The 25,787-nt window shown below is 43.7% G+C and overlaps 1 protein-coding gene across 1 annotated transcript in view; it reads left to right on the top strand.

The window, feature by feature from the left end:
• LOC309560455 (uncharacterized protein) overlaps positions 1-25,787 on the top strand; it is a gene marked incomplete at both ends in the record, with an annotated part of 203,085 nt that overhangs the window by 82,071 nt on the left and 95,227 nt on the right. Inside the window, one exon of the mRNA XM_082264089.1 lies at positions 24,770-24,812. Coding sequence (XP_082120215.1) covers positions 24,770-24,812 — 43 coding nt within the window. The remainder of the gene's footprint in view (positions 1-24,769; positions 24,813-25,787) is intronic.

Genomic DNA, 25,787 nt, shown 5'->3' with positions numbered 1-25,787 from the left:
TGGCTATGAATGTGGTGCTCAGAATCATCTCCCATTTTTTGGGGTTGGGCATTTTGCTGCAGTCACAATAGCCAATAACAATGCCTCTGCTATTGTGAAATAATTGCTCTCTACATCAGAACACCCTCTGAAAATAAATTTCAGGTCATCATTCAAGGCATTTGAGACCCATGAGATTTCCCACAATGTGCCGGGCCTAAAGATGGGACTGATTTGGGGATTTTAGCTCCCACTAGTTAGCCCTGCAGACTGCAGTTGTAAAAGTTTCTACTCTGTCATCCTGCAAGCAGTGGTAGACTTTATCCTTTCTTCTTTCCTCTTCTACCCTCTGTCCTACTCTCTAGTGCTCTCCCTATCCCCTCTTCCTTTTTCTCAAAATTCCCTGCTAACACTCCAGGCTACATATACGCAGTGATCCTATGGATTATCGGCTCATTCCTCTTCATTTACCTAACCGGTGTGGGCACACTTGATCAACCTGGCTAACCCTACCTCTTCGTTGTACCGCTGTGGTACATGTTCTTTTCACAGTCCAGGTGATCGTTTAATCATAATTGTTTTTGTCTGTTTTTTTATTAACACGGTCATTGGTGTAATACTGAGATATTTATTTTTTCTGATATCCACGGTGTAAACCTCATGTAACATTCCATATGTAGCCTAGCTTGTATTTTTTGTGTTCACTGTATACTTGTTTGTTTTTCAATCAATAAAATTTTTTATGGAAAAATATCCTTCCATTGGTCAAATGTGATATAACTAAAGAGGATTTTTTTTTTTTTTTGGAACGTGATAAATTAGTGAAGAATTACCAATGTTACCATTTTAACAGGAACAGAAATAGAGCTTGGATTGGGGGATTGCTTGCTTCTGTGACAAGAGGGAAGGTCACTCACGTTGGAAACATAATTTCTGTTGCGATTTCAGCAGTGTCAATTTTGACATCAAATTTCGATTTGGTTTTAATCATATTCTTTTGATTAAAATGCCATTTTAGTTTTAGTCATCAGAAATATTTTAATTTTAGTCGACTAAAATCTCCAGTACATTTTAGTTGACTAAAAACGAATGGGTTTAGTTAAATTGTAATGCATTATTCAACCCCTTTTTGTCTGCACTATAGCCGAATGGTAACTACAGCATGGGCTTACTTTGCCAGGAGGTCGCCTATTGACATCCTCCCGTGATCGTGCTTCCTTTGAACTCAGCTGATCACAGATCGGGGTAAAGGGCCAATCACAGCGGCCCTTTACCACGTGATCAGCTGTGTCCAATGACAGCTGATCACAGAAGTAAACTCAAGCCAGTTATTGGCTTTTCTTTCCTCTTGCTGACAGCGTGAGAAAAGAAGAAGAAAGCCGATAACTGGCTTGTGTTAAAGGGACATCAGCGCTGATAATCAGGGCATGATTATCAATGTCCTGATTATTAGGGCAGTCCCAACAGTGCCCGCCAGTGCTGCCAATCAGTGCCTAACAGTGCTGCCAATCAGTGCCCATCAGTGCCTCCTCATCAGTGTCACCTATCAGTGTTGCCTATCAGTGCCTCCAACCATTGCCTATCAGTGCCACCTATAAGAGCCCATAAATTCCAGCTATTTGTGCTACCTATCAGTGCCCATCAGTACCACCTCATCAGTGCCTCCTCATCAGTACCCACCAATGCTGCCTCATCAGTGCCCACCAGTGCAACCTATCAGTGCCCATGAGTGCTGCCTCATCAGTGCCACCTATCATTCCCCATCAGTGCACATCAGTGAAGGAGAAAAAAAATGGATTTTTGGATTTTTGTTTTACTGTAAAATCATTTTCTCTGATGATCATTGACGGACACAGCTCCAGGATCTTCTTGACCATTGGGTTATGCTGCCCCCTACAGGAGGAGGACACTAGGCAGAAAAAAATCTTTACCACATCTATGGGGCAGTCCCAGGGGATATACTCCCACTCTCTGTCTCTGCTATAGGCACTCTGTTTTGTTGCAAGCTGTGTCAGAAGAAATATTATCCAACTCAATAGAGGGGCGGGTGCGGTGTCCGTCAAAGAACATCAAAGAAAATAATTTTACAGTAAGACAAAAATCCAATTTTCCCTTTTGTTCATTGACGGACACAGCTCCAGAATCTTCTTGATCATTGGGATGTCCCAAAGCAGTGTCAAACATGAGGGGTGGGAAAAAACACAGCAGAAAAAATTCTTAAAAGGCTAACTAGCCAACCAGGTAACATGGAGCTCAAGCAGGAACAACTGGAGCTCACCTGAAAATAATACACCTTCAAAGAGGACTAGTCCTCTCAAACAGCAGCCTGCAAAACCTTGCGGCATCCGCAGATGCCAGCGCATCTACTTTGTAAAATTTTGTAAAGTATGCACAGACGACCAGATGGCCACCTTGCAAACCTGCATCACTGACGCCTGATGGCAGAAGGCCCAGAAGGCATTAAGCACCCACGTAGAATGCGCCTTAACAGGGAAAGGAGGAACTTGACCCTTGAGCGAATAGGCCTGCACCACCATCTGTCTGATCCATCTGGAAATGGTTCCGGCAGACGCGGCCAACCCTTTGCGAGGTCCATCCATAAGCACAAATAGTGAGTCTGATTTCCTAAAAGACTCGGTTGCCGCCAGGTGCACCCTGATTGCCCGAACCACATACAGGGAATGCAAAGCGATCTCCTTAGGATGCTTAGGCTTAGGACACAGGGAAGGCAGCACAATGTCTTCATTCAGATGGAAACCAGAGACAAATTTAGAAAAGAACAAATGACAAGGGCGGAGCACCACTTTATCTCTGTGAACCACCAGATAAGGTGAACGACAAGAAAACGCTACCAGCTCCGACACCCTGCGTGCAGAAGTAATAGCCACCAAGAAGGCTACCTTTGGGGACAATGAAGAGGAAAGAAGAGGAATCTCGCAAATATTTTCGAAAGGCGGTTTCTGAAGAACCGACAGCACCAGATTAAGATCCCACTGAGGCACCATCACATCACATGACACACTCAGGCACCCCCTCCCCCAGCGTCGCTCGAACACACTGTAGCAGGTATTCAGATGGTCATGGCTGGCTCTGGACTGGAACTGCGCATACGCTGTTCCTGAGCAAAGCATCACAGCCATAGTTTTAACTGGCAACCTTTTTCTATCATTGGCTTGTACTGGCAGGAGAAAAGTGCCCATTTTTTACTGGCTGCCAGTAAAAATACTGACGGTTAGCAACACTGTCCCATGATAGGAAAGCAGATGAGGATGATTTTTTATACACAAAAATTCTGCCTGCAACTGAGTTATAAGATCTGGTTGTGGGAGTACTTAGAGCCAAAATAGATTTAATTTCCAGGGTAAATTAATAAACTGTAAGTGATCAACATCCATCAGGGAATGATCAGAAAGCCTCCTTGCATGATAAAAGTTACATATGGAAAGATTAGTATTGGTTCTTAATGCCAGATCTATGCAAGAAAGGGACTGATATGTACTGGAGCAGCACGAGAACTGTTGATAAGAAGGATGTTGCATTCTCCAGATACCATACAGTCCCAACATACAAATCTGTTGAGAGAACAGAATGTCAAACTATGTATCCACCATAGGGTGTGGTCCATACTCAGACATTATTAAAATCTTCTATTATCAAAAATGGTGTATCTAGGTATACAGACATAAGGCTGTACACCTACTTATATGCTACTCTTAAAACCTTATCATTGTTTGGGGGGGGGGGGGGTATAAATGCTCCCAAGTATACATTTCAAACCATTTAACTTACATACCAAAAAACAAATCTTCCCAATGGTCAAGCACTGCCCTCCTACAGGGAAAATACACCTTGTTTGAGATAGGAACACTCGTGCCCCTTGCATATTTAGAATAAAATGAATGATATTGAATTGGAAAATCCTTATAGGATAAGAGAAAGGTGGTTTCTCTAGTTCGATGTGTCTCCTGCAGGAGGACCATTGCAGACCAGCAATGCAGTAAAGTAGTGAATATGACACTCTTTTTATTCGAATTTTTAACCACCCTCACATTCCATCAGGTAATCGCCAAACTTTTAGACATAATAGATATAATTCAAAGCACACAGGATATGAGTAGCATGATATGTGACAGCATATCTGGCCACGGCCTGGATATACCATAATAAATTGTAGACTGAAGAGAAAGAAAACATAAAAGGATTTTGCAGAAAAAAAAACAAAAATGTCTCCCACAGGAACCCACATGGCAAAGTAAAAAAAAAGAAAAGCCCAAGCCTCCTCAAGAGATGCTAAGGCACCACAGAAAATTCAACAAAGTCCATAATTTTCTTTGGTCACCCTGTGCCCCTAATAGACACAGGGTGACTTACACATAAGAGGAGCCTGAGGAGCTGAGAGAGGGATTTCTCAGTGTCTCTAAGGTAAGCTGGGTTCCATGGGCCCCCCAACCAAAGTGACTCCCGTCACATATACCAAGCATGCCCTTGGATAGCGCATGACAGCCTAAAGGAAGGCTTTGGATACGGCGGCCTTGAGGAACAAATGGTCAGAAACCTAAGTTAATGTCTGTGACCATACTGTAAGACATTGTCTAAAACAAATGGGAATTACATACGGAAAATCCAAATGAACACCATCATTAACACCTAAACAGAAAAAAAACAAGGTTTCGGTCGGCTAAAGAAAAGCAATCATGGACTGCGGATGACTGGATGAAAGTGATATTCAGTGATGAATCACAAATCTTCATTGGACCGGTTGATGATGCTGGAACTTTTGTTTGGTGCCGTTCCAATGAAATGTACAGTATAAAGACAACTGCCTAAAGAAAACATGCAAATTTCCATAATCATTGATGATTTGGGGTGGCATATCAGGTAAAGGTGGTGGGTTAAATGACAGTCAATAAATGCACAAGTTTATATTGAGATTTTGGAAGTTTTTTTTATTTTCCATCGATTGAAAGATGATGACATGATTTTTTAGGATGATAATGCATCTTGCCATAGGGCAAAAGTTGTGAAAACTTTCCATCAAAAAAAACATATAATATCAAAAGCATGGACTGCAAATGGTCCGGACCTAAATCCAATTAAAAATCTATGGTGGAAATGAAAGAAAATGGTGGATGACAAGGTTCCAACCTGCAAAGCTGATCTGACTGGCAACTGCAAAAAGAGAAAGTTGGAGCCGGATTGATGAAGAATACTGTTTGTTGATAGTTAAATCCATGTCTCAGAGATTTCAAGCTGTTATAAAAGCCAGAGGTAGTGCAACAAAGTACTAGTGATGTAGTGACCCTCCAGCAACAGTAATTGCAGATTCAACGACTTGGCTATTTTCACAGAACACTGGCAGCCTACAGACTACGGTACACGATGACTTGCCTGTTTTAACAAAACACCAGCTAAGGAGTAAAAAAGTTGCCGCCACCTCAGAGGCAGCCATGTTGTTGGATGTTGTTGGTTAGTAGCGGGCGAACTAACAATGTTTTTTTACTATATAGTGTACCATAGTATATAGGCTGCCAGTGTTCTGTGAAATCAGCCAAGTCATTGAAATCTGCTATTACTGCTGATAGAGAGTCACCGGAAGTGACGTAAGAGATTGGAGATTTTGACAAGTTGGCTCTTTTGACAGAACACCAGAAGGCGGAAGGGACCTTCAACATCGCTCCTTTCCTCCAAGAGCATACATTTGCATGGGGGCTAGCTTTCTCTCACTCAGTTTCCTGCCCAACCAGATAGAGGATTGGATCTGCTCCGGGTTAACCGACAGGTCTGGTAAGCCCGGAGACGACCGGGCACCTCTCCCTCCACCTTTAAAAATGATCTCATGGCGAATTTGCAGCCGGGACTACTTTTATTATTAGACACTGAATTGCTCACAGTTTTAAATGATACTGGGGTTACGGTAGCTAGCTTCAAAGTAATGAAGTGTATATACTGTGGACAGTCGGCAAACGGTTAACATTAGTCTGAAAAGACACACAGGATCGCAGAGACGCACAATGCTTTACCACTTCCTCTATTTGATAATTTCAAATCACAAAAACATACAAAGATGAAATGGAACGGGCATGTCACATAATTTCAGCCATGAGGTGAGGTCCTCTGACCACATACACCTCATATATACATACTTACAGTAAGTTGATAAGCTAATGTGGTTCGGAAGACACGCCACCTTCTTTAGAACTGAGCCGACATAGTGCAACACCACTTCTTTAACCTCACTGGCGGTATGATTCTTTCTGATTTTAGGTGCTGAAAGCGGTACCATTATTTTGCATGTAATTCTTAAGAACGAGCAGCCCAAACCAACTATTTACATATGATTTTTTTTTACTGTGCGTTCTTCTTTATAACATCTCGGGTATGATAAAGTTTGAAACACAAAATCATAAATTATAATATAATAAATAACTATAAAAAAGTTAAAGTATGTATATATATATATATATATATATATATATATATATATATATATACACGTATACATATATGATATATATATATATATATATATATATATATATATATATATTTATATAGATATATATATAGATAGATATAGATATATAGATATACGTGTGTGTGTGTGTATATATATATATATATATATATATATATATATATACATAAAAAGTACAGTAAAACTGCAGGAAAGGGCGCTTGGTGGCAAACTAATGTGAATTTATTATATTTTGTAATGTATCAGTGTGTTTGGTGTGTTTTACTGTTGGAATTTGCTGCCGGTTCCACCCCCCTGCGAGCGTCACGTCGCAGGAGACGGAAGCCGGGGCACGGAGCATCGGGAGGAAGATCCGGCCGCCGCACACTGCGGGGATACATGGCGGGATCCCAGGGACAAGGTGAGTACCCGCTCTTACAGGACTCGAGGTTACTGCTTTTGGCACTGAAATTTAACTTCGAGCCACACTCAGGAATACCGCTAGGGAGGTTAATGTTCACACACTATATGACATTTAGGAAGTGGTAGTAGTATCAAAGGAAAGGATCCGCATATCTGATAGCAGACTGGTGTGTGTGAAGTAAATGGAAACCTCAGCCAGGACTCCGACCAGGCCACGCTTACAACGCATTTCACTCTGCCCCTTGGAGCTTAGTCATAGGGAGGCCGCCATGCACCTCGCACAGACGGGTCTGCTATTAGATGTACAGCTTATGGATCCCTTCCTTTGACACTGCTGCAGCCTGGAGCTAGGACGAGCTCTCTGTCTCGCCAGCACTCACAGCAGTCTAAATTGGACTTTACCTCTCTACCTGAGCAGCACCTAAATATTTATTTTGGGTCACATTTAGGAAGTGGTGTTGCACTAAAGTTGGTTTAGCTCTGAAGAACTTCAGCGTATGTGGTCAGTAGGGATGATCGAACTTTTCAAAAGTTCGGTTCGACCAGAACACCCGAACTTCCCGAAAGTTCGGCCCGGATTTCAGAACCCCATTGAAATCAATGGGACCCGAACTTCGGTAATCAAAAAACACAATTTTGAAGCCCTAAAACCCAATAAATGCCCCTAAAAAGTGCCTAGGGTTCTGGATCATGCCCCAGGGACTATTAATCACACAAAAAGAAGTTCTTAAAAATTGTCATTTTTGATAGAGAGCCAATTAAAGAAAAAATTATTGAAAAAATGAGATTTGGATTTAGTGTCTGGGGGGGTCTAAAAAGTGTACCTGTGAAGTTTCAGCTCTGTAGCATGTCCAGAACCAGAAAAAAAAGTTTGTTTGTATTAGAATTGCAATAGAACAGGATAGTGGCTCCGCTATTTTCACACCTTGCCGGTTTTGTAGCAGGCGTTTTTTTGGGCATTATTTGGGGGTCTTTGGAGGCAGGCATAACATCAGAACTTCTGTGTAGGGGTATATATACACACACACATGTATGTATATATACACATACACATATATAGGTGTGAAAGTAGCAGAACACTATGCTTGCGCTAATTAAATAATTAACACCCATATGGCTACTCTCCTTTCACACCTATATGTGTGTATGTGTATAAATACATATAAGTATGTGTGTATATATACCCCTATACAGAATTTCAGATGTTTTGCCTGCCTCCAAAGACCCCCAAAAAATGGCCAAAAAAAACGCCTGCTGCAAAAACACACCTGGGCGTTTTTATAGCTGGCGTTTTTTTGGGCATTTTTTGGGCGTCTTTGGAGGCAGGCATAACATCTGTACTTCTGTGTAGGGGTATATACACACACACACATGTATGTATATATACACATACACATATATAGGTGTGAAAGTAGCAGAAACCTATGCTTGCGCTAATGAAATAATTAACACCCATATGGCTTCTCTGCTATAACACCTATATATGTGTATGTGTATAAATACATATAAGTGTGTGTGTATATATACCCCTATACAGAGGTTCAGATGTTATGCCTGCCTCCAAAGACCCCCCCCCAAAAAAAAAGAGAAACAATCTTTTCTCTATAGCAGTCACCCTGACATGGAAGGGTTTTGTCACCCTGCCATAGCAGTCAGAGTCAGTTAACCCTACACTACACTACGGTCCCCTTACACTTAACACTTTCCCTACAGAAACTAGCTTATTAAATCTAACTATAGTGGAAAATAGTACCCTAACTACACTAGATATCCCTTTCCTCGCACTAATAATTGCTAAATGACACTTTGAAGCAGAAGTAACAGAACTGCTTCCACTCTCTTCCACAGACCTGTATTAAAATGGTAGAGATTTGGCGGGGCTATCTTATATACTGGGGAGCGTATTCACTAATTATTTGTCTCTGGACCCCCTATTCACTCCAATCACATTCCTAGCATCCTCCTGCCCCCTCAATTGGCTTTTACTAATGGTTCTGGTCCAATCACGGGCTTTTAAAGCCCAGTTCCTGTTCCATTGCATTTTGGTCGGTTCTGGTTGCCGAATTCCGAACTTTTTCAGCAAAAAGTTCGGAATTCGGCGGAACCTCGAACAGTCAATGTTCGGGTCGAACCGATGGTCGACCCGAACCGTTCGATCATCCCTAGTGGTCAGAGGTAAATAAATGAAAATTCCACTAAAATATTTCATAGTTTGTAGATGTTTGCACAAACCAATCAATATACCATTATTGGGATTTTTTTTTTACCAAAAACATGTAGCAGAATACATATTGTCCTAAATTGATGAAGACATTTAATTTCTTAAATTTTTTTTTATTGGATATGTTTTATAGCAGAAAGTTGTTTCTAGCGCAAAAAATAAAAAACACACAGGTGATCAAAGAAAGTTATATTTGTAGGAAAATATGGCATATATTCTATTCGGGCACAGCGTCGCACGACCGTGCAATTGTCATTTAAAGTAACGCAGTGCCTTATCGCAAAAAGTGGCCTGGTCTGGAAGAGGGGGTAAACCTTCCACAGCTGAAGTGGTTAAAGAAAACACTCTGGTTTTTTTTAGCTCAAAACATTGAGCACAACAAAATAAAAAATTACCAGTAAACTATTTGTTAAAATTCTTACCACAGCCCTTGCAGTTTACAAGTTTCAGTACTGCTTCCCTGAACATATGGTTTCCACAGGAAAGAGTTTGCAATGGACAGTGCAGTCTCCATCCAGTCTGTTAGCTTGGAGAAGGGGGGAGGAAGGGAGAAGAAGGGGTGTGCCTTGCCATCCTAGGCTACAGGGCTGTGTGTTTCTATTGATGCACACAGTGTAGGGAGACACAACACTAGTCTGTGCATACAAGGGTGACTCCATAGGATGCTGCACAAGAATGGAGCCTCTCTGAAACAGGAAACCTAGAGCAGAGGTCATGGCACCAGCTTATACCAGAACATAGAAAAGGAATAAAAGATAAGAAGCTGCTTATTCCGTAAGTAAGTAAATCAGTGGCTGAAAGTGGGGACATCGTAAAATATGTAAAGTGAAAATGGCTTAATGTAGCTTAATGTGTAATAAAAGGCCTAATCATTATTCGATTGCCTCGAAACGTTGCGCAACTTAATTTTTCAACTTTCCAAATCTATCCAGTAAGTTTCATGGATTTTGGTCTCCCACAAGGCAAACTAGGGGCATTAAGCTTGTTTTTTAGGGAACTTAATGTAGCTTAACATACAAAACCGAGCTTAGATGCTAATAAATGTTTCCCAAATTTCACACAATACAAAACTCTATCTATGCCAACATATTTGGAAAATTTCAGATCATTTGGTAAATTATACCAAAAGGTATTCACATTAAACTATTTCCTTTACAATCCCTAAAACATTTACCACTTCAGGTCTGAAAGATTTACTTCACGACCAGGCAATTTTTTGCAATACCGCACTGTGTTATTTTAACTGACAATTGCACGGTCGCGCGATACTATACCAAAATAAAATTTACGTCCTTTTTTTCCTACAAACAAACAAGAAAATTGGCCCGCGGGACTTTGTGTGAGGTGTGTTCGGAGGCTGGAGAAGAATTAAGTACACAATTGATAAAAGCAATATTTGTTTTATTGCAAGGTATGCACAGGTTGTAAAAATACAAATAAATAACATGTGCTCAATGGCACATGACGTAGCTCAACGGCTATAATGTCAATATTGAACAACACAGGCAAAATTGAATCACATGTTAGAAAACATCTTGGTGTAACCACTCAATTTCAGATAAGACATAAATATAAATATAATATAATACTGAGTTGACATAACAGTGAAATTTGTATATATCATCGTGAACTGACGCGTTTCGGGAGCAACATCTCCCTTCCTCAGAGATCAATAGTTCGAAGTATATCTATAAAAGAACACTGTTGTTAAAATATGCCATAGCCCTATGGTTTAAATTGCAAAGTTCGATCAAATAATGAGAACTTGATGGAGTATGGAATACTCACAACTCGAAGAGACTTGAGTGGAGAAATTGGACTCCTGTGTTGCAGCGGTGTGCGTGTCTGGCCCGGGAGCTGAAGGGTCCCAATGTAGTGACAGCCAATGTCAGGGGTCCATGGTGGGTGAGTGATAAGCGTGCAAAAGAACAAAGCACCTTTCCATCTGTCATGTGTAAAAGTATACATAGTAGTAAGAAGGTGGCAAATTGCAACCGATAAATGATAAATATAATGTGTGTGAGATGGAAAGGGCAGGTGTACGAGGGAGTAGTTGTGCCCAGATAGTCAAAAGTGAGCAAGGGAAGAAAAGATACCATGGGGAGGGAAGGGAAGGATGAGTGACAGTGTATCAAGTAGGTGCCAAGGTAGGGTAATGGAGAAAATAAATCATGAGTGGAGATGTAGAAAGACCACCCTGAGAAAGGTAATTGCAGGGAGAGAGTAGTGCGAGCAAGGACAGTAAAGACACAGCAACTGACCTATCAATTGGATCCGAGACTGGGAGCACAGGAGGGACCCTAACGTCATGCAGCGGGTATGCAGAGATCAGTCAGACTGGCGGCGTCTGTGACCTCGTGGAGGAGAGGAGCGCTGGAGGCGGACCTCTCCAACCCGTAGATGTGTAAGCACGCATGCAGCGCGGTGACGTCAGTGATAACACCGACGCATCACGCTGGGGGTGCGGCATGACGCCGATGTGCAGGTGGACCCGCTCCTCCCATGGATGGGGAGGGGCGGGGACAGCAAGGGAGACGAAGCCTCCCTATTCGCACATCGCAGCTCCCGGGACCAGAACTAGCAACATCCAGCACACAGTGAATCAATTGTATCAAAACCATTGGATGTAATATGCATAACAGAATAAAAGGCTCAATACATAGTGGCATATGGCATAATTGAGGGAATTGTTTAGAATGACCTATAAGGAAAAAGGAGGGGCACCAAGGTTTAATTTTTCCAGCCAGAGAGGGAGCCAGATCATTAGTGGGCACAGTGGGTGTCTTCCACCCTAATATAAATTCAAAAAAAGGGGCAATGATCTGGTTCCCACCGAAACACTCCTCCATCCCAAAATATACATGCAAACAAGAAAATTGGCCCGCGGGACTTTGTGTGAGGTGTGTTCGGAGGCTGGAGAAGAATTAAGTACACAATTGATAAAAGCAATATTTGTTTTATTGCAAGGTATGCACAGGTTGTAAAAATACAAATAAATAACATGTGCTCAATGGCACATGACGTAGCTCAACGGCTATAGTGTCAATATTGAACAACACAGGCAAAATTGAATCACATGTTAGAAAACATCTTGGTGTAACCACTCAATTTCAGATAAGACATAAATATAAATATAATATAATACTGAGTTGACATAACAGTGAAATTTATATATATCATCGTGAACTGACGCGTTTCGGGAGCAACATCTCCCTTCCTCAGAGATCAATAGTTCGAAGTATATCTATAAAAGAACACTGTTGTTAAAATATGCCATGGCCCTATGGTTTAAATTGCAAAGTTCGATCAAATAATGAGAACTTGATGGAGTATGGAATACTCACAACTCAAAGAGACTTGAGTGGAGAAATTGGACTCCTGTGTTGCAGCGATGTGCGTGTTTTTTTTTCCTACAAACAGAGCTTTCTTTTGGTGGTATTTGATCACCTCTGCGTTTTTTATTTTTTGCGCTATAAACAAAAAAAGAGCAACAATTCTGGAAAAAAAAAAAAACAATATTTTTTTTACATTCTGCTATAAAACATTCTCAATAAAAAAAAAAAATCTGCCTTGTTTACATAGGCATATTGTTGTTCTGCCTGTATCCTGTCTAATTGGCATGTGCCGGCAGACATCAAATCCGCGGTACCCATCGCTGGGCTCCTGCTGCGTATAATCACAGCAGGAGCCAGTCGCCGGCAGCGCGTGCGTGCCCCCCCAGACCTGCAAATGTCAGATCACGTACCTAGTGTCACAGAGCGCCCGCCTTACCTCAGTTAATGTACGGTGGGCGGTCCGCAACTGGTTAATGTGGACAGCGTAATGTAAAAAGAGATTTTTCTCAGCTTCCCAAATCTATTCTAAAAGTTTCATGAATTTTGGTCTCCCACAACCATAGAAAGTTTATTTTCTGCTTTCTTTCTTGTAATTTCTCCTGATCTCCATGCAAGCATGTAGAAATTAAGACAAAATATATACAGTATACATGTACTTTTTCGTGTATTTCTTCAAAACACAAGACATTTTCTAAGAAGCTTTGTGTAGCTGGATTGAAACAGATAAACCCCAAGCTAATTGGGATTGAATAGCGCTTGCTAATAGGGACTGGGAACAGGGAATTACAAATTAAGACAATAATTAATCATAAACTAAAATGTCACCAATGGTGACATTTTAGTTTATGATAGTTTATGATTAGGGTTGAGCGGACACCTAGATGTCCGTGTTCGACGGGTTCGGCCGAACTTTAAAAAAAAGTCCGGGTCCGTGTCCCGGACTTTTACCGAACTTTTCCCGGACACCGAACCCCATTGAAGTCAATGGGGACCCGAACTTTAAGGCACTAAAATGGCTCTAAAACACCAATGGAAAGGGCTAGAGTGCTGCAAATGGCAGCAAAACATAGTTAAGAGCATGGCAAGTGCTCTGCAAACAAATGTGGATAGGGAAATAACTTAAAACAACAAAAAAAAAAACAGAAAAATAAAACAATGTTCTTCATCTCTGAAGGACGAGGCCCATATGGAGTAGGAGGGAGGTTGAGGTGGTGGTGGATGTGGCGGTGTCATAGGCGTGCGCACAGGGTGTGTCGGGTGTACCTGGGCACACCCTAATCACCTAGGGCACATAGCATTATCGCTCCGTTTGCCAGTGAGGAGATGGGAAAGATCTCCCTCGGACCTGCTCTGCTCTATTTCTCTTTGCCAGCAGGGAGATTAATGTATCGGGGCCATGTACATGTAGGCAAACACATGCATGTGTATTTCAACTTTGGGGTGCACACCCTAATGCAATAGGCTGCGCACACCTATGGGCGGTGTAGGTGGAAGCGGCGGTGGAGGAGGACCAGGGCCGGATTAAGAGCATCATGGTCTTGGTGCTGAGGATTTTGAAGGGCCTTAAGGGCCGTGCCTTGGCATGCACCCAGAGGAGGAAGGGTGCAGCCATGCATGCCTAATTCAACATGGGATGCTGTCTCTGAAGCCCATAAACACATCCATGCATCGGCAACTGTCCCTCCTTGTCAGGCCTTCGCGCTGTGTGGGGAGGTTCTGAGGGTGCTGCCTGGGGAAGCGAGCATAGAAGCCAGACTTCTGTGTTTACAAGTGACAGAAGAGCGGTCACAGTGAATATGGCCAACCCGGGGCCTATATAAAAGGTAGGGGCCTGGAGCTGCAGCTCCAATAGCCCCTATGTTAATCTGGCCCTGAGGAGGAGGACGAGGTAGCCAACACTGCTTTTTTTCACAAATTTTAAATGAGGGTACACCCCAAAAGAGTGAGAAAGAGCAAAAATGGAACAATGGGTGGGTAAGGTCGGTATCCATTGCTATTCTGCACAAGGTACGGAAAAGTCCCGTGGGATCCATGCCTGGTTCATTTTAATGAACGTGAGCTTGTCCACATTGTCTCTGGACAGGCGGCTGCGCTTGTCTGTTATAACGCCCCCAGCCGTGCTAAATACCCGTTCAGATAATACACTGGCTGCAGGGCACGCCAGCACCTCCAAGGCGTAAAGGGCAAGCTCAGGCCATGTGCCCAATTTGGAGACCCAGAAGTTGAAGGGGGCAGACCCCTCATTCACTACATGTAGGCGTGTGCACACATACTGCTCCACCATGTTGGTAAAATGCTGCCTCCTGCTAAGACGTTCCATCTGAGCTGCTGGTGCTGCTGTTTGTTGTGGCGTGCTGACAAAGCTTTTCCACATTTCGGCCATGCTAACCCTGCCTTCTGAGGTGCTGGCGGTGCCCTGGTTGCGTTGGCGACCTCCTCCTCCTCCTCCTCCTCCTCCTCTGCCTTGTGCTTCCACTGTGGCCCCGCTGTCAGATGGGAATGCCAGCAGCATCGCATCTACCAGCGTGCGCTTGTACTCGCGCATCTTGCGATCGCGCTCCAGTGAGTGAATTAAGGACGGTACGTTGTCCTTGTAACGGGGATCCAGCAGTGTGGCCACCCAGTAATCAGCACAAGTTAGAATGTGGGCAACTCGGCGGTCGTTGTGGAGACACTGCAGCATGTAATCGCTCATGTGTGCCAGGCTGCCCAGAGGCGACGAAAGGCTGTCCTCTGTGGGAGGCGTATCGTCCGTGTCCTCTGTATCCCCCCAGCCACGCACCAGTGATGGCCATGAGCTGGCCTGGGTGCCACCCTGCTGTGAACATGGTTCCATCTTCCCCTCCAGCTCCTCCTCCAGCTCCTCCTCCTCCTCATCCTCCAGAACTGTGCCCCTGCTGGACAATTGTGTCCCTGGCATTTGTGTGTGCAGGAACCCACCCTCGGAGCCCCTTGCGAATGACTGCCCTGAAAGCCTTTGAAATGTTACCTCTTCATCATCCTCCTCCTCCTCCTCATCCTGTGCCACATCATCTTCCATCATCGCCCGAATTGTTTTTTCAAGGAGGCATAGAAGTGGGATAGTTAAGCTGAGAACGGCGTCATTGCCACTGGCCATGTTGGTGGAGTACTCAAAACAGCGCAACAAGGCACACAGGTCTCGCAAGGAGGCCCAGTTATTGGTGGTGAAGTGGTGCTGTTCCGCAGAGCGACTCACACGTGCGTGCTGCAGCTGAAACTCCACTATGGCCTGCTGCTGCTCGCACAGTCTTTGCAGCATGTGCAAGGTGGAGTTCCACCTTGTGGGCACGTCACATATGAGGCGGTGAGCGGGAAGGCCGAAGTTACGCTGCAGCGCTGCCAGGCGAGCAGCAGCAGGGTGAGAACGCCGAAAGTGCGCACAGACGGCCCGCACTTTCTGCAGCAGCTCTGACATATCGGGGTAGTTTTTAAGGAACCTCTGCACCACCAAATTCAGCACATGCGCCGAGCAAGGGATGTGCGTCAAACCGGCTAGGCCCAGAGCTGCTATGAGATTTCGCCCGTTATCGCACACCACCAGGCCGGGCTTGAGGCTCGCTGGCAGCAACCACTCATTTGTCTGCTGTTCCATGCTCCTCCACAACTCCTGCGCGGTGTGTGGTTTGTCCCCCAAACAGGCAAGTTGTAAAACTGCCTGCTGTCGTTTACCCCTGGCTGTGCTGAAGTTGGTGGTGAAGGTATTACGCTGTCCGGATGAGGAGGCGGTAGAGGATGAGGTAGCGGAGTAGGATGAGTTAGGAACAGGAGGCAAACTGAAGCGCCCTGCAATCCTCGGTGGTGGAAGGACATGCGCCAAATTGCTATCCGCCTCAGGCCCATCCGCCACTGCATTTACCCAGTGTGCCGTTAGGGAGATATAACGCCCCTGACCGTGCTTACTGGTCCACGTATCGGTAGTTAGGTGGACCTTGGCACAGATGGCGTTGCGCAGTGCACACCTGATTTTTTCCCCCACTTGGTTGTGCAGGGAAGGGATGGCTTGCCTGGAAAAGTAGTGGCGGCTGGGCACGACGTACTGTGGGACAGCCACCGACATAAGCTTTTTAAAACTGGGCGTCTCCACCAGACGGAATGACAGCATTTCAAAGGCCAATAATTGTGAAATGCTGGCATTCAGGGCCAGGGATCGCGGGTGGGTAGGGGGGTACTTCCTCTTCCTCTCAAGTGTTTGGGAGATGGAAAGCTGAACACTTCCACGGGACATTGTGGAGATGGTTGTTGGTGACCCAGGTGGGGGTGTTGCTGACAGATCATCTGTTTGCGGGGTGGCAGATGCCGGTATGACTACAGAGGTGGCTGGAGCGGCCGAGACTGCAGCAGAAGAGGAAGCAGGATGAGCCAGAGACGTTTCTTGGTTTTGAAGGTGTGTACTCCACTGCAGCTCGTGCTTTGCACTTAGATGCCTGATCATGCAGGTTGTGCTCAGGTTGAGAAGGTTTATGCCTCGCTTCAGGCTCTGATTGCACAGGGTGCAAACCACTCGTGTCCTGTCATCAGCACATTTTCTAAAGAACTTCCACGCTAGAGAAATCTTTTGAGCTGACTTTGGTGCGCTCGTTCCCTTGCTGCGCTGGGCAGTAGCAGGCGTAGTGTCTAGGGCACGGCCGCTCTGCTTCTGCACCCTGCTCCCTCTTCTGCTGTGCTGGTGGCTCTGTGCGACCACCGCCTCTTCCTCCAAACTACTCAGGTCACCTGCATGACCTTCATTCCATGTGGGGTCGAGGACCTCATCGTCCTCCACATCATCTTCCACCCAGTCTTCACCCCTGCCCTCCCTGTCGGTCTCCACAATGCTGAACGCCGCAGCAGTTGGCACCTGCGTTTCGTCATCATCGGAGACGTGCTGTGATGGTCCTTCCATGTACTCATCTTGAGAAATAAGTGGTTGGGCATCGCTGCACTCAATCTCTTCCACTTCTGGGGCAGGGCTAGGTGGATGGCCCTGGGAAACCCTGCTGACAGAGTCCTCAAAAAGAATAAGAGACTGCTGTATGGCTTGGGGCTCAGACTGCTTGCCTGATTTGCAAGGGGGTGAGGTGAAAGACGGTTGGACATTGGCTGCAGGTGCCAACTCTGACCTTTCTGCAGTAGACTGGGTGGGAGACAATGTGAAGGAACTGGAGGCACTGTCAGCAGCAAACCAATCAACTAACGCCTCTACGTGTTCTGGCCTCATAACTTCTAGAGGCGTATGATGCCCTACCAAATACTGATGCAGGTTCTGTCGCCTACTCACACTTGAGGAAGGTGTTTCACTTGTGTGTATAGCTGGCACAGATCGACCACGTCCTCTCCTTGCAACAGGAGCTCTAGCAGCAGCACCACGACCCAGGCCACGGCCCCTATTTGACGCTCTCCTCATATTTCTGAAATTTAAGATCTTGCCCTAGAAAGGTCTTTATTGAATAGCAGAACAAAAGAACAACAGTATCGCACGGGTGTATCTCACAGTCAAATATGCAAACTATGCCGCAATTTAATGTTTTTTACACCAAAAGGGTGTGTATTGAATAGCGGAATAGGATAAAAAACTGTGTATCTCACACGTACAAACACAGACTAGGCCCGATTAAATTTTTTCCTACCCTAAAGGGAGGATGAGGAAGAGGAGTATGGAACAGGCAGCACCCTCAAATCTTAAGAAGTATGAGATGAACCTCAAAAACTTGGAAAGGTGGATCTCACACGTACCGACACAGACTATCCCGCAATTTAATTGATCCCCAAAGGTTTTTATTGAATAGCGGAATAGGAAATATGATCAAAAAAAGTGTATGTATCTCACACGTACAGAAGCACACTAGGCCCCAATTACTATTGTTTGTACACCTAAAAGGATGGATGAGGAGGAGGAGGAGTATGGAACAGGCAGCACCCTCAAAGCTTCAGAAGTATGAGATGAACCCCAAAAACTTGGAAAGGTGGATCTCACACGTACCGACACAGACTATTCCGCAATTTAATTGATCCCCAAAGGTTTTTATTGAATAGCGGAATAGGAAATATGATCAAAAAAAGTGTATGTATCTCACACGTACAGAAGCACACTAGGCCCCAATTACTATTGTTTGTACACCTAAAAGGATGGATGAGGAGGAGGAGGAGTATGGAACAGGCAGCACCCTCAAAGCTTCAGAAGTATGAGATGAACCCCAAAAACTTGGAAAGGTGGATCTCACACGTACCGACACAGACTATCCCGCAATTTAATTGATCCCCAAAGGTTTTTATTGAATAGCGGAATAGGAAATATGATCAAAAAAAATTGTATGTATCTCACACGTACAGAAGCACACTAGGCCCCAATTACTATTGTTTGTACACCTAAAAGGATGGATGAGGAGGAGGAGGAGTATGGAACAGGCAGCACCCTCAAAGCTTCAGAAGTATGAGATGAACCCCAAAAACTTGGAAAGGTGGATCTCACACGTACCGACACAGACTATCTCGCAATTTAATTGATCCCCAAAGGTTTTTATTGAATAGCGGAATAGGAAATATGATCAAAAAAAAGTGTATGTTTTTCACACGTACAGAAGCACACTAGGCCCCAATTACTATTGTTTGTACCCCTAAAAGGATGGATGAGGAGGAGGAGGATGAAACAGGCAGCACCCTCAAATCTTCAGAAGTATGAGATTGTGTTCACTGTACCCCACAAAGATTGTGTTCACTGCACCCCAAAAGGATTGTCTTCACTGCACCCCACAAAGATTGTGTTCACTGTACCCCACAAAGATTGTGTTCACTGCACCCCAAAAGGATTGTCATCACTGCAGCCCACAAAGATTGTGTTCACTGTACCCCACAAAGATTGTGTTCACTGTACCCCCCAAAGATTTTGTTCACTGCACCCCACAAGGATTGTCTTCACTGCACCCCACAAGGATTGTCTTCACTGCACCCCACAAAGATTGTGTTCACTGTACCCCACAAAGATTGTGTTCACTGCACCCCAAAAGGATTGTCTTCACTGCACCCCACAAAGATTGTGTTCACTGTAATCCACAAAGATTGTGTTCACTGTACCCCCCAAAGATTTTGTTCACTGCACCCCACAAAGATTGTGTTCACTGTACCCCACAAAGATTTTGTTCACTGCACCCCACAAGGATTGTCTTCACTGCACCCCACAAGGATTGTCTTCACTGCACCCCACAAAGATTGTGTTCACTGTACCCCACAAATATTTTGTTCACTGTACCCCACAAAGATTGTGTTCACTGTACCCCACAAAGATTTTGTTCACTGCACCCCACAAAGATTGTGTTCACTGCACCCCAAAAGGATTGTCTTCACTGCACCCCACAAAGATTGTGTTCACTGTACCCCACAAAGATTGTGTTCACTGCACCCCAAAAGGATTGTCTTCACTGCACCCCACAAAGATTGTGTTCACTGTACCCCACAAAGATTGTGTTCACTGTACCCCCCAAAGATTTTGTTCACTGCACCCCACAAGGATTGTCTTCACTGCACCCCACAAAGATTGTGTTCACTGTACCCCCCAAAGATTTTGTTCACTGCACCCCACAAGGATTGTCTTCACTGCACCCCACAAGGATTGTCTTCACTGCACCCCACAAAGATTGTGTTCACTGTACCCCACAAAGATTGTGTTCACTGCACCCCAAAAGGATTGTCTTCACTGCACCCCACAAAGATTGTGTTCACTGTACCCCACAGAGATTGTGTTCACTGTACCCCCCAAAAATTTTGTTCACTGCACCGCACAAGGATTGTCTTCACTGCACCCCACAAGGATTGTCTTCACTGCACCCCACAAAGATTGTGTTCACTGTACCCCACAAAGATTGTGTTCACTGCACCCCAAAAGGATTGTCTTCACTGCACCCTACAAAGATTGTGTTCACTGTACCCCACAAAGATTGTGTTCACTGTACCCCAAAAGGATTGTCTTCACTGCACCCCACAAAGATTGTGTTCACTGTACCCCACAAAGATTGTGTTCACTGTACCCCACAAAGATTTTGTTCACTGCACCCCACAAAGATTTTGTTCACTGTACCCCACAAAGATTGTGTTCACTGCACCCCACAAGGATTGTCTTCACTGCACCCCACAAAGATTGTGTTCACTGCACCCCAAAAGGATTGTCTTCACTGCACCCTACAAAGATTGTGTTCACTGTACCCCACAAAGATTGTGTTCACTGTACCCCCCAAAGATTTTGTTCACTGCAACCCACAAAGATTGTGTTCACTGTACCCCACAAAGATTGTGTTCACTGTACCGCACAAAGATTTTGTTCACTGCACCCCACAAAGATTGTGTTCACTGCACCCCAAAAGGATTGTCTTCACTGCACCCCACAAAGATTGTGTTCACTGTACTCCACAAAGATTGTGTTCACTGTACCCCCCAAAGATTTTGTTCACTGCACCCCACAAAGATTGTGTTCACTGTACCCCATAAAGATTGTGTTCACTGTACCCCACAAATATTTTGTTCACTGTACCCCACAAAGATTGTGTTCACTGCACCCCAAAAGGATTGTCTTCACTGCACCCCACAAGGATTGTCTTCACTGTACCCCACAAAGATTGTATTCACTGTACCCCACAAAGATTGTGTTCACTGCACCCCAAAAGGATTGTCTTCACTGCACCCCACAAAGATTGTGTTCACTGTACCCCACAAAGATTGTGTTCACTGTACCCCACAAAGATTTTGTTCACTGCACCCCACAAATATTGTGTTCACTGTACCCCACAAAGATTTTGTTCACTGCACCCCACAAAGATTGTGTTCACTGTACCCCACAAAGATTGTGTTCACTGCACCCCAAAGGGATTGTCTTCACTGCACCCCACAAAGATTGTGTTCACTGTACCCCACAAAGATTGTGTTCACTGTACCCCCCAAAGATTTTGTTCACTGCAACCCACAAAGATTGTGTTCACTGTACCCCACAAAGATTGTGTTCACTGTACCCCACAAAGATTTTGTTCACTGCACCCCACAAAGATTGTGTTCACTGCACCCCAAAAGGATTGTCTTCACTGCACCCCACAAAGATTGTGTTCACTGTACCCCACAAAGATTGTGTTCACTGTACCCCCCAAAGATTTTGTTCACTGCACCCCACAAAGATTGTGTTCACTGTACCCCACAAATATTTTGTTCACTGTACCCCACAAAGATTGTGTTCACTGCACCCCAAAAGGATTGTCTTCACTGCACCCCACAAAGATTGTGTTCTCTGTACCCCACAAAGATTGTGTTCACTGTACCCCCCAAAGATTTTGTTCACTGCACCCCACAAAGATTGTGTTTACTGTACCCCACAAAGATTTTGTTCACTGCACCCCAAAAGGATTGTGTTCACTGCACCCCAAAAAGATTGTGTTCACTGCAGCCCACACACAGAAAAATGGATGTGGATCACTGACACCTGCCTATCTCCTATCCCACACCACACAGCAATATCGATTGTAGTTTGTAGAACACACTTTCTCTAAAATTCAGCAGCAGCCTCTCCCTAACAGGATTGAGAAGAGATCGTAGATCGGGACTAAGTGCAGACCCCACCCCACACAGCAATATCGATTGTAGTTTGTAGAACACACTGACCCTATAATTCAGCAGCAGCCTCTCCCTAACAGGATTGAGAAGAGATCGTAGATCAGGATTAAGTGCAGACCCCACCCCACACAGCAATATCGATTGTAGTTTGTAGAACACACTGACCCTATAATTCAGCAGACTCTATCCCTAAAATGCCTACAACTCGCCCTGCCTAAACACTCCGACCTGACCCTAAATTCTATCCGGATACCAATTTGTTTTCCCTGCCTGTCTTTCCCTAATCAGCAGCCAGCACATATGTGTGCTCTGTCCCTGAGCTAAGCAGCAGAATGACGCCGCTGCGGCTGCCTCGAACTTATAAAGACTTGGTCACATGCTTCAGACGGCCAATCGCAGCTACTCATACATTTGCAGGCATGGCTGGGATAGCTTAAGGCACACCAGTTAAACGATTGTTGATTGGCTGTTGAAAGCCCGCCATGAAAAGAGCGCCAAAACATGCAAAACCCGGAAATAAAACGACCGAACACGGATTTTTTACCCGAACATACAGTAAAGTGTCCGTGTCCGTGTTCGGGTAACAAAAATCCAATTATTCGGTACGAACACGAATAATACAGTCCGTGTTCGCTCAACACTATTTATGATTAATTATTGTCTTGATTTGTAATTCCCTGTTCCCAGTCCCTATTAGCAAGCGCTATTCAATCCCAATTAGCTTGGGGTTTATCTGTTTCAATCCTTTCTATACAAAATACAGCAGCTGCTTTCCCTTAGTTTTATTAATTTCACCCCACCCATTAGCCTTCCTAGGCGCGAAGAATACACTTTATTGAGTATATTTAATACTTGTGTAGCTGGAGTCTTGCCTTGTGGAAGATTGGAGGCAATAGATTAATATTTTAGCAAACATACAAGACCCCCTTTATGGGACTTTTAACCACTTTACCACCGGAGGATTTTGCTGTCTTACATCCAGGCCACTGTTTGCGATTCGGCACTGTGTGACTTTAACTGACAATTGCGCGGTCATGCAATGCCGTACCCAAACAAAATTTACGTCCTTTTTTCCCCACAAACAGAGCTTTCTTTTGGTGGTATTTGATCACCTGTGCAATTTTAATTTTTTGCGATATTAATAAAAAAAGCGACAATTTTGAAAAAATAACAATATTTTTCTACTTTGACAGTTAAAAAATATCCAATATATTCAATTTTTGTCATATATTTAGGCCAAAATGTATTTAGCTACATGTCTTTGACAAAAAAATTCTCCATTCTCTTTAAGACCGGAAGATATTACCCCATTTTTGCGATTCGGCACTGCGTTCATTTAATGGACAATTGCGCGGTCGTGCGACGCTGTACCCAAATTAAATGTATGCCCTTTTTTCCCCACAAACAAAGCTTTCTTTTGGTGGTATTTGATCACCTGTGCGATTTTTACTTTTTGCGCTATAAACAAAAACATAGCGACAATTTTGAAAAAATAACAATATTTTTCACATTTTGTTATATGAAATCCCCCCCCCCCCAAAAAAAAATTAAAAATTAACATTTTAGGCCAATTTGTTTTCTGCTACATATGTTTGGCAAAAAAGTTGCAATAAGCGCATTTTGATTGGTTTGCGCAAAAGTTATCGCAGCTACTAACTACGGGAAATTTATGTCATTTTTATTGTTTTTTTTTTAACTAGTAATGGCGGCGATCTGCGATTTTTTCTGCAGGACTGCGACATTGCGGCGGACAGATCGGACCCCTAACTGACATTTTTGACACTTTTGGGGGTACCAGTGACATTACTACAGTATATTAAAAAAGAATAGCGCACACATGCAAAATAAATGACTATCAAATATGGAGACAATCCATAAATAAAAATGGGGGTTTGGTCCCACCATATGGCCATATCGTGCTCAAGCCCACCACTGCGTCAAAGTACCCCATTATCAGTGGGTCCTACAGTAATCAGTGCTATAAATATGCACTGTTACTGTAAAAATGACACTGGCAGGAAAGGGGTTAACTTTTATTGGTGCTCAAGGGGTTAATGTATGCCTGGTGCTTACTGATGTCTGTGCGGGGGAGGGGACTGTGTGACACAGGCACAGATTGCAGGTTCAGCTATGTTTACACAAGTGGGCGGATCTCCTCACTCGATCCCCGATGATCGGGGAAGAGCGGCGGTGATCACCGCCTCTCCTCCTCTGGCCCGACTCCCGCTGTGTCTGAATACAGAGGGAGCGAGCCTCCGGCGGCGCGCACACGCTGCCCACAAGGGGAGGATGCGATGCATACTAGCTCATTATGCCTTTGTCTTGCAGGTTTTTTTATTTATTTATTTTTTTTATTTTAGGTTTACAACTGCTTTAATCTTGATTTACCTAATTTACTCCAAAGTGCTTACATTTAATAATTCTTCCTGTAGGTGGAGCACAGTACAAGAATCTGTATTGCAGACAGTGTAACTCATAAACCAGAGTAGGAATGCTGGAAACGATACAATTACCGTCAAGGTTCTGGCTGGTTTATCAGACCACTTCTGAGTACTGGAGTTTGTCTGGTCTTGACAAGCTCATTCATTCACATATTTCATGCTGGAAAAGTTTTTTAGTGTTTGTAAAATATTTGTCTTTTTTTTTTTTATAATAAACCCTCCTGGCCGGCCCAGACCAGATTCAGTAGGTATCCTGAGCAAATAACCAATCACAGTGTGCCAGCAGGAAGTTGGGGAATTTCCGTTGTTTAGCCATTTATTTTCACAGCTTCTGGTCTCTTTCAGAAGCAGACGGAGAAAGCAGAGAGCAGGTAAGGATACATGTTGTCTTGTCTCTCTCAGGCTACCCAGGTGTGGTAGAATGATATGAAGCAGCTGCCTTGCTGGGACTTGTAGTGCAACAATTACAGGACATTATTATTATTAATATTAGATTAGTTCTATAGCAGATTACAAAGTTGTATTTAATTTTGGAAATATTACCTGCCACAGATTAGGTAATCATTTTAAAGGATAGCTTTGGTTCTCTAAAATGTTCTAAACTGGGGTGACTTTATAGACCTGTGCCTAGACAGTTACGATGTTGCGCTACTATAATGATGCCTGCCCTGCAATATATATACGAGGGTTCTTCACACTTTTTTAACTATTAAATATAAAAAAGTGTGGAAAATTTTTGAAGACGCTTTTTTTTTTTTCATGTTTTGTTTATTTATTTATTTTCAATCACTTTGTTTTCTGACAATAGTATAGAATAATATACACAGGGCTTTTTTTTCAGCTGGAACTTGGTGGTCGGTGGAACTCAGTTCCACCACCTTTGGCTCAGGCCCTGTCCTCCCTGCTCACCACTTTTACTTGTTGTAAACACAGGGTCGTGGTTGAGTTCCTGCACCTTTTTCTGAGAAAAAAAGCCCTGAATATACATATAGTATATAGAATATACAATAAAATTATGAAAGGACATCAAATAATATATATTCGTGTGTGTGTGACCCCTATTAACCTATACTCGATGGGAGACAGAGCCTTCTCCTGCTACGCCCCAAAACTCTGGAATTCCCTTACAAAGATCATCAGAGGGTCATCATTTCTAAACTCATTTGAATCAAATCTAAAAACATTTTTTCTTAAGACAAGCTTTCACATAATTTGTTCTTTTTTTCTATTGTATTACCCTGTGTGCTTTGTAATGTGCTTTGAGAAACTTCCTTTAAAGGAGCTATACAAAAAAGGTCTATTATTTTTATTGTTATTATTATAATAATAATAAAATAAAATGATTT

This window comes from Pelophylax lessonae (genome assembly GCF_965119305.1).
Source record: "Pelophylax lessonae genome assembly, chromosome: 7".
Taxonomy (NCBI): Eukaryota; Metazoa; Chordata; class Amphibia; order Anura; family Ranidae; genus Pelophylax; species Pelophylax lessonae.
This window is presented reverse-complemented; position numbering and strand designations above follow the sequence as displayed.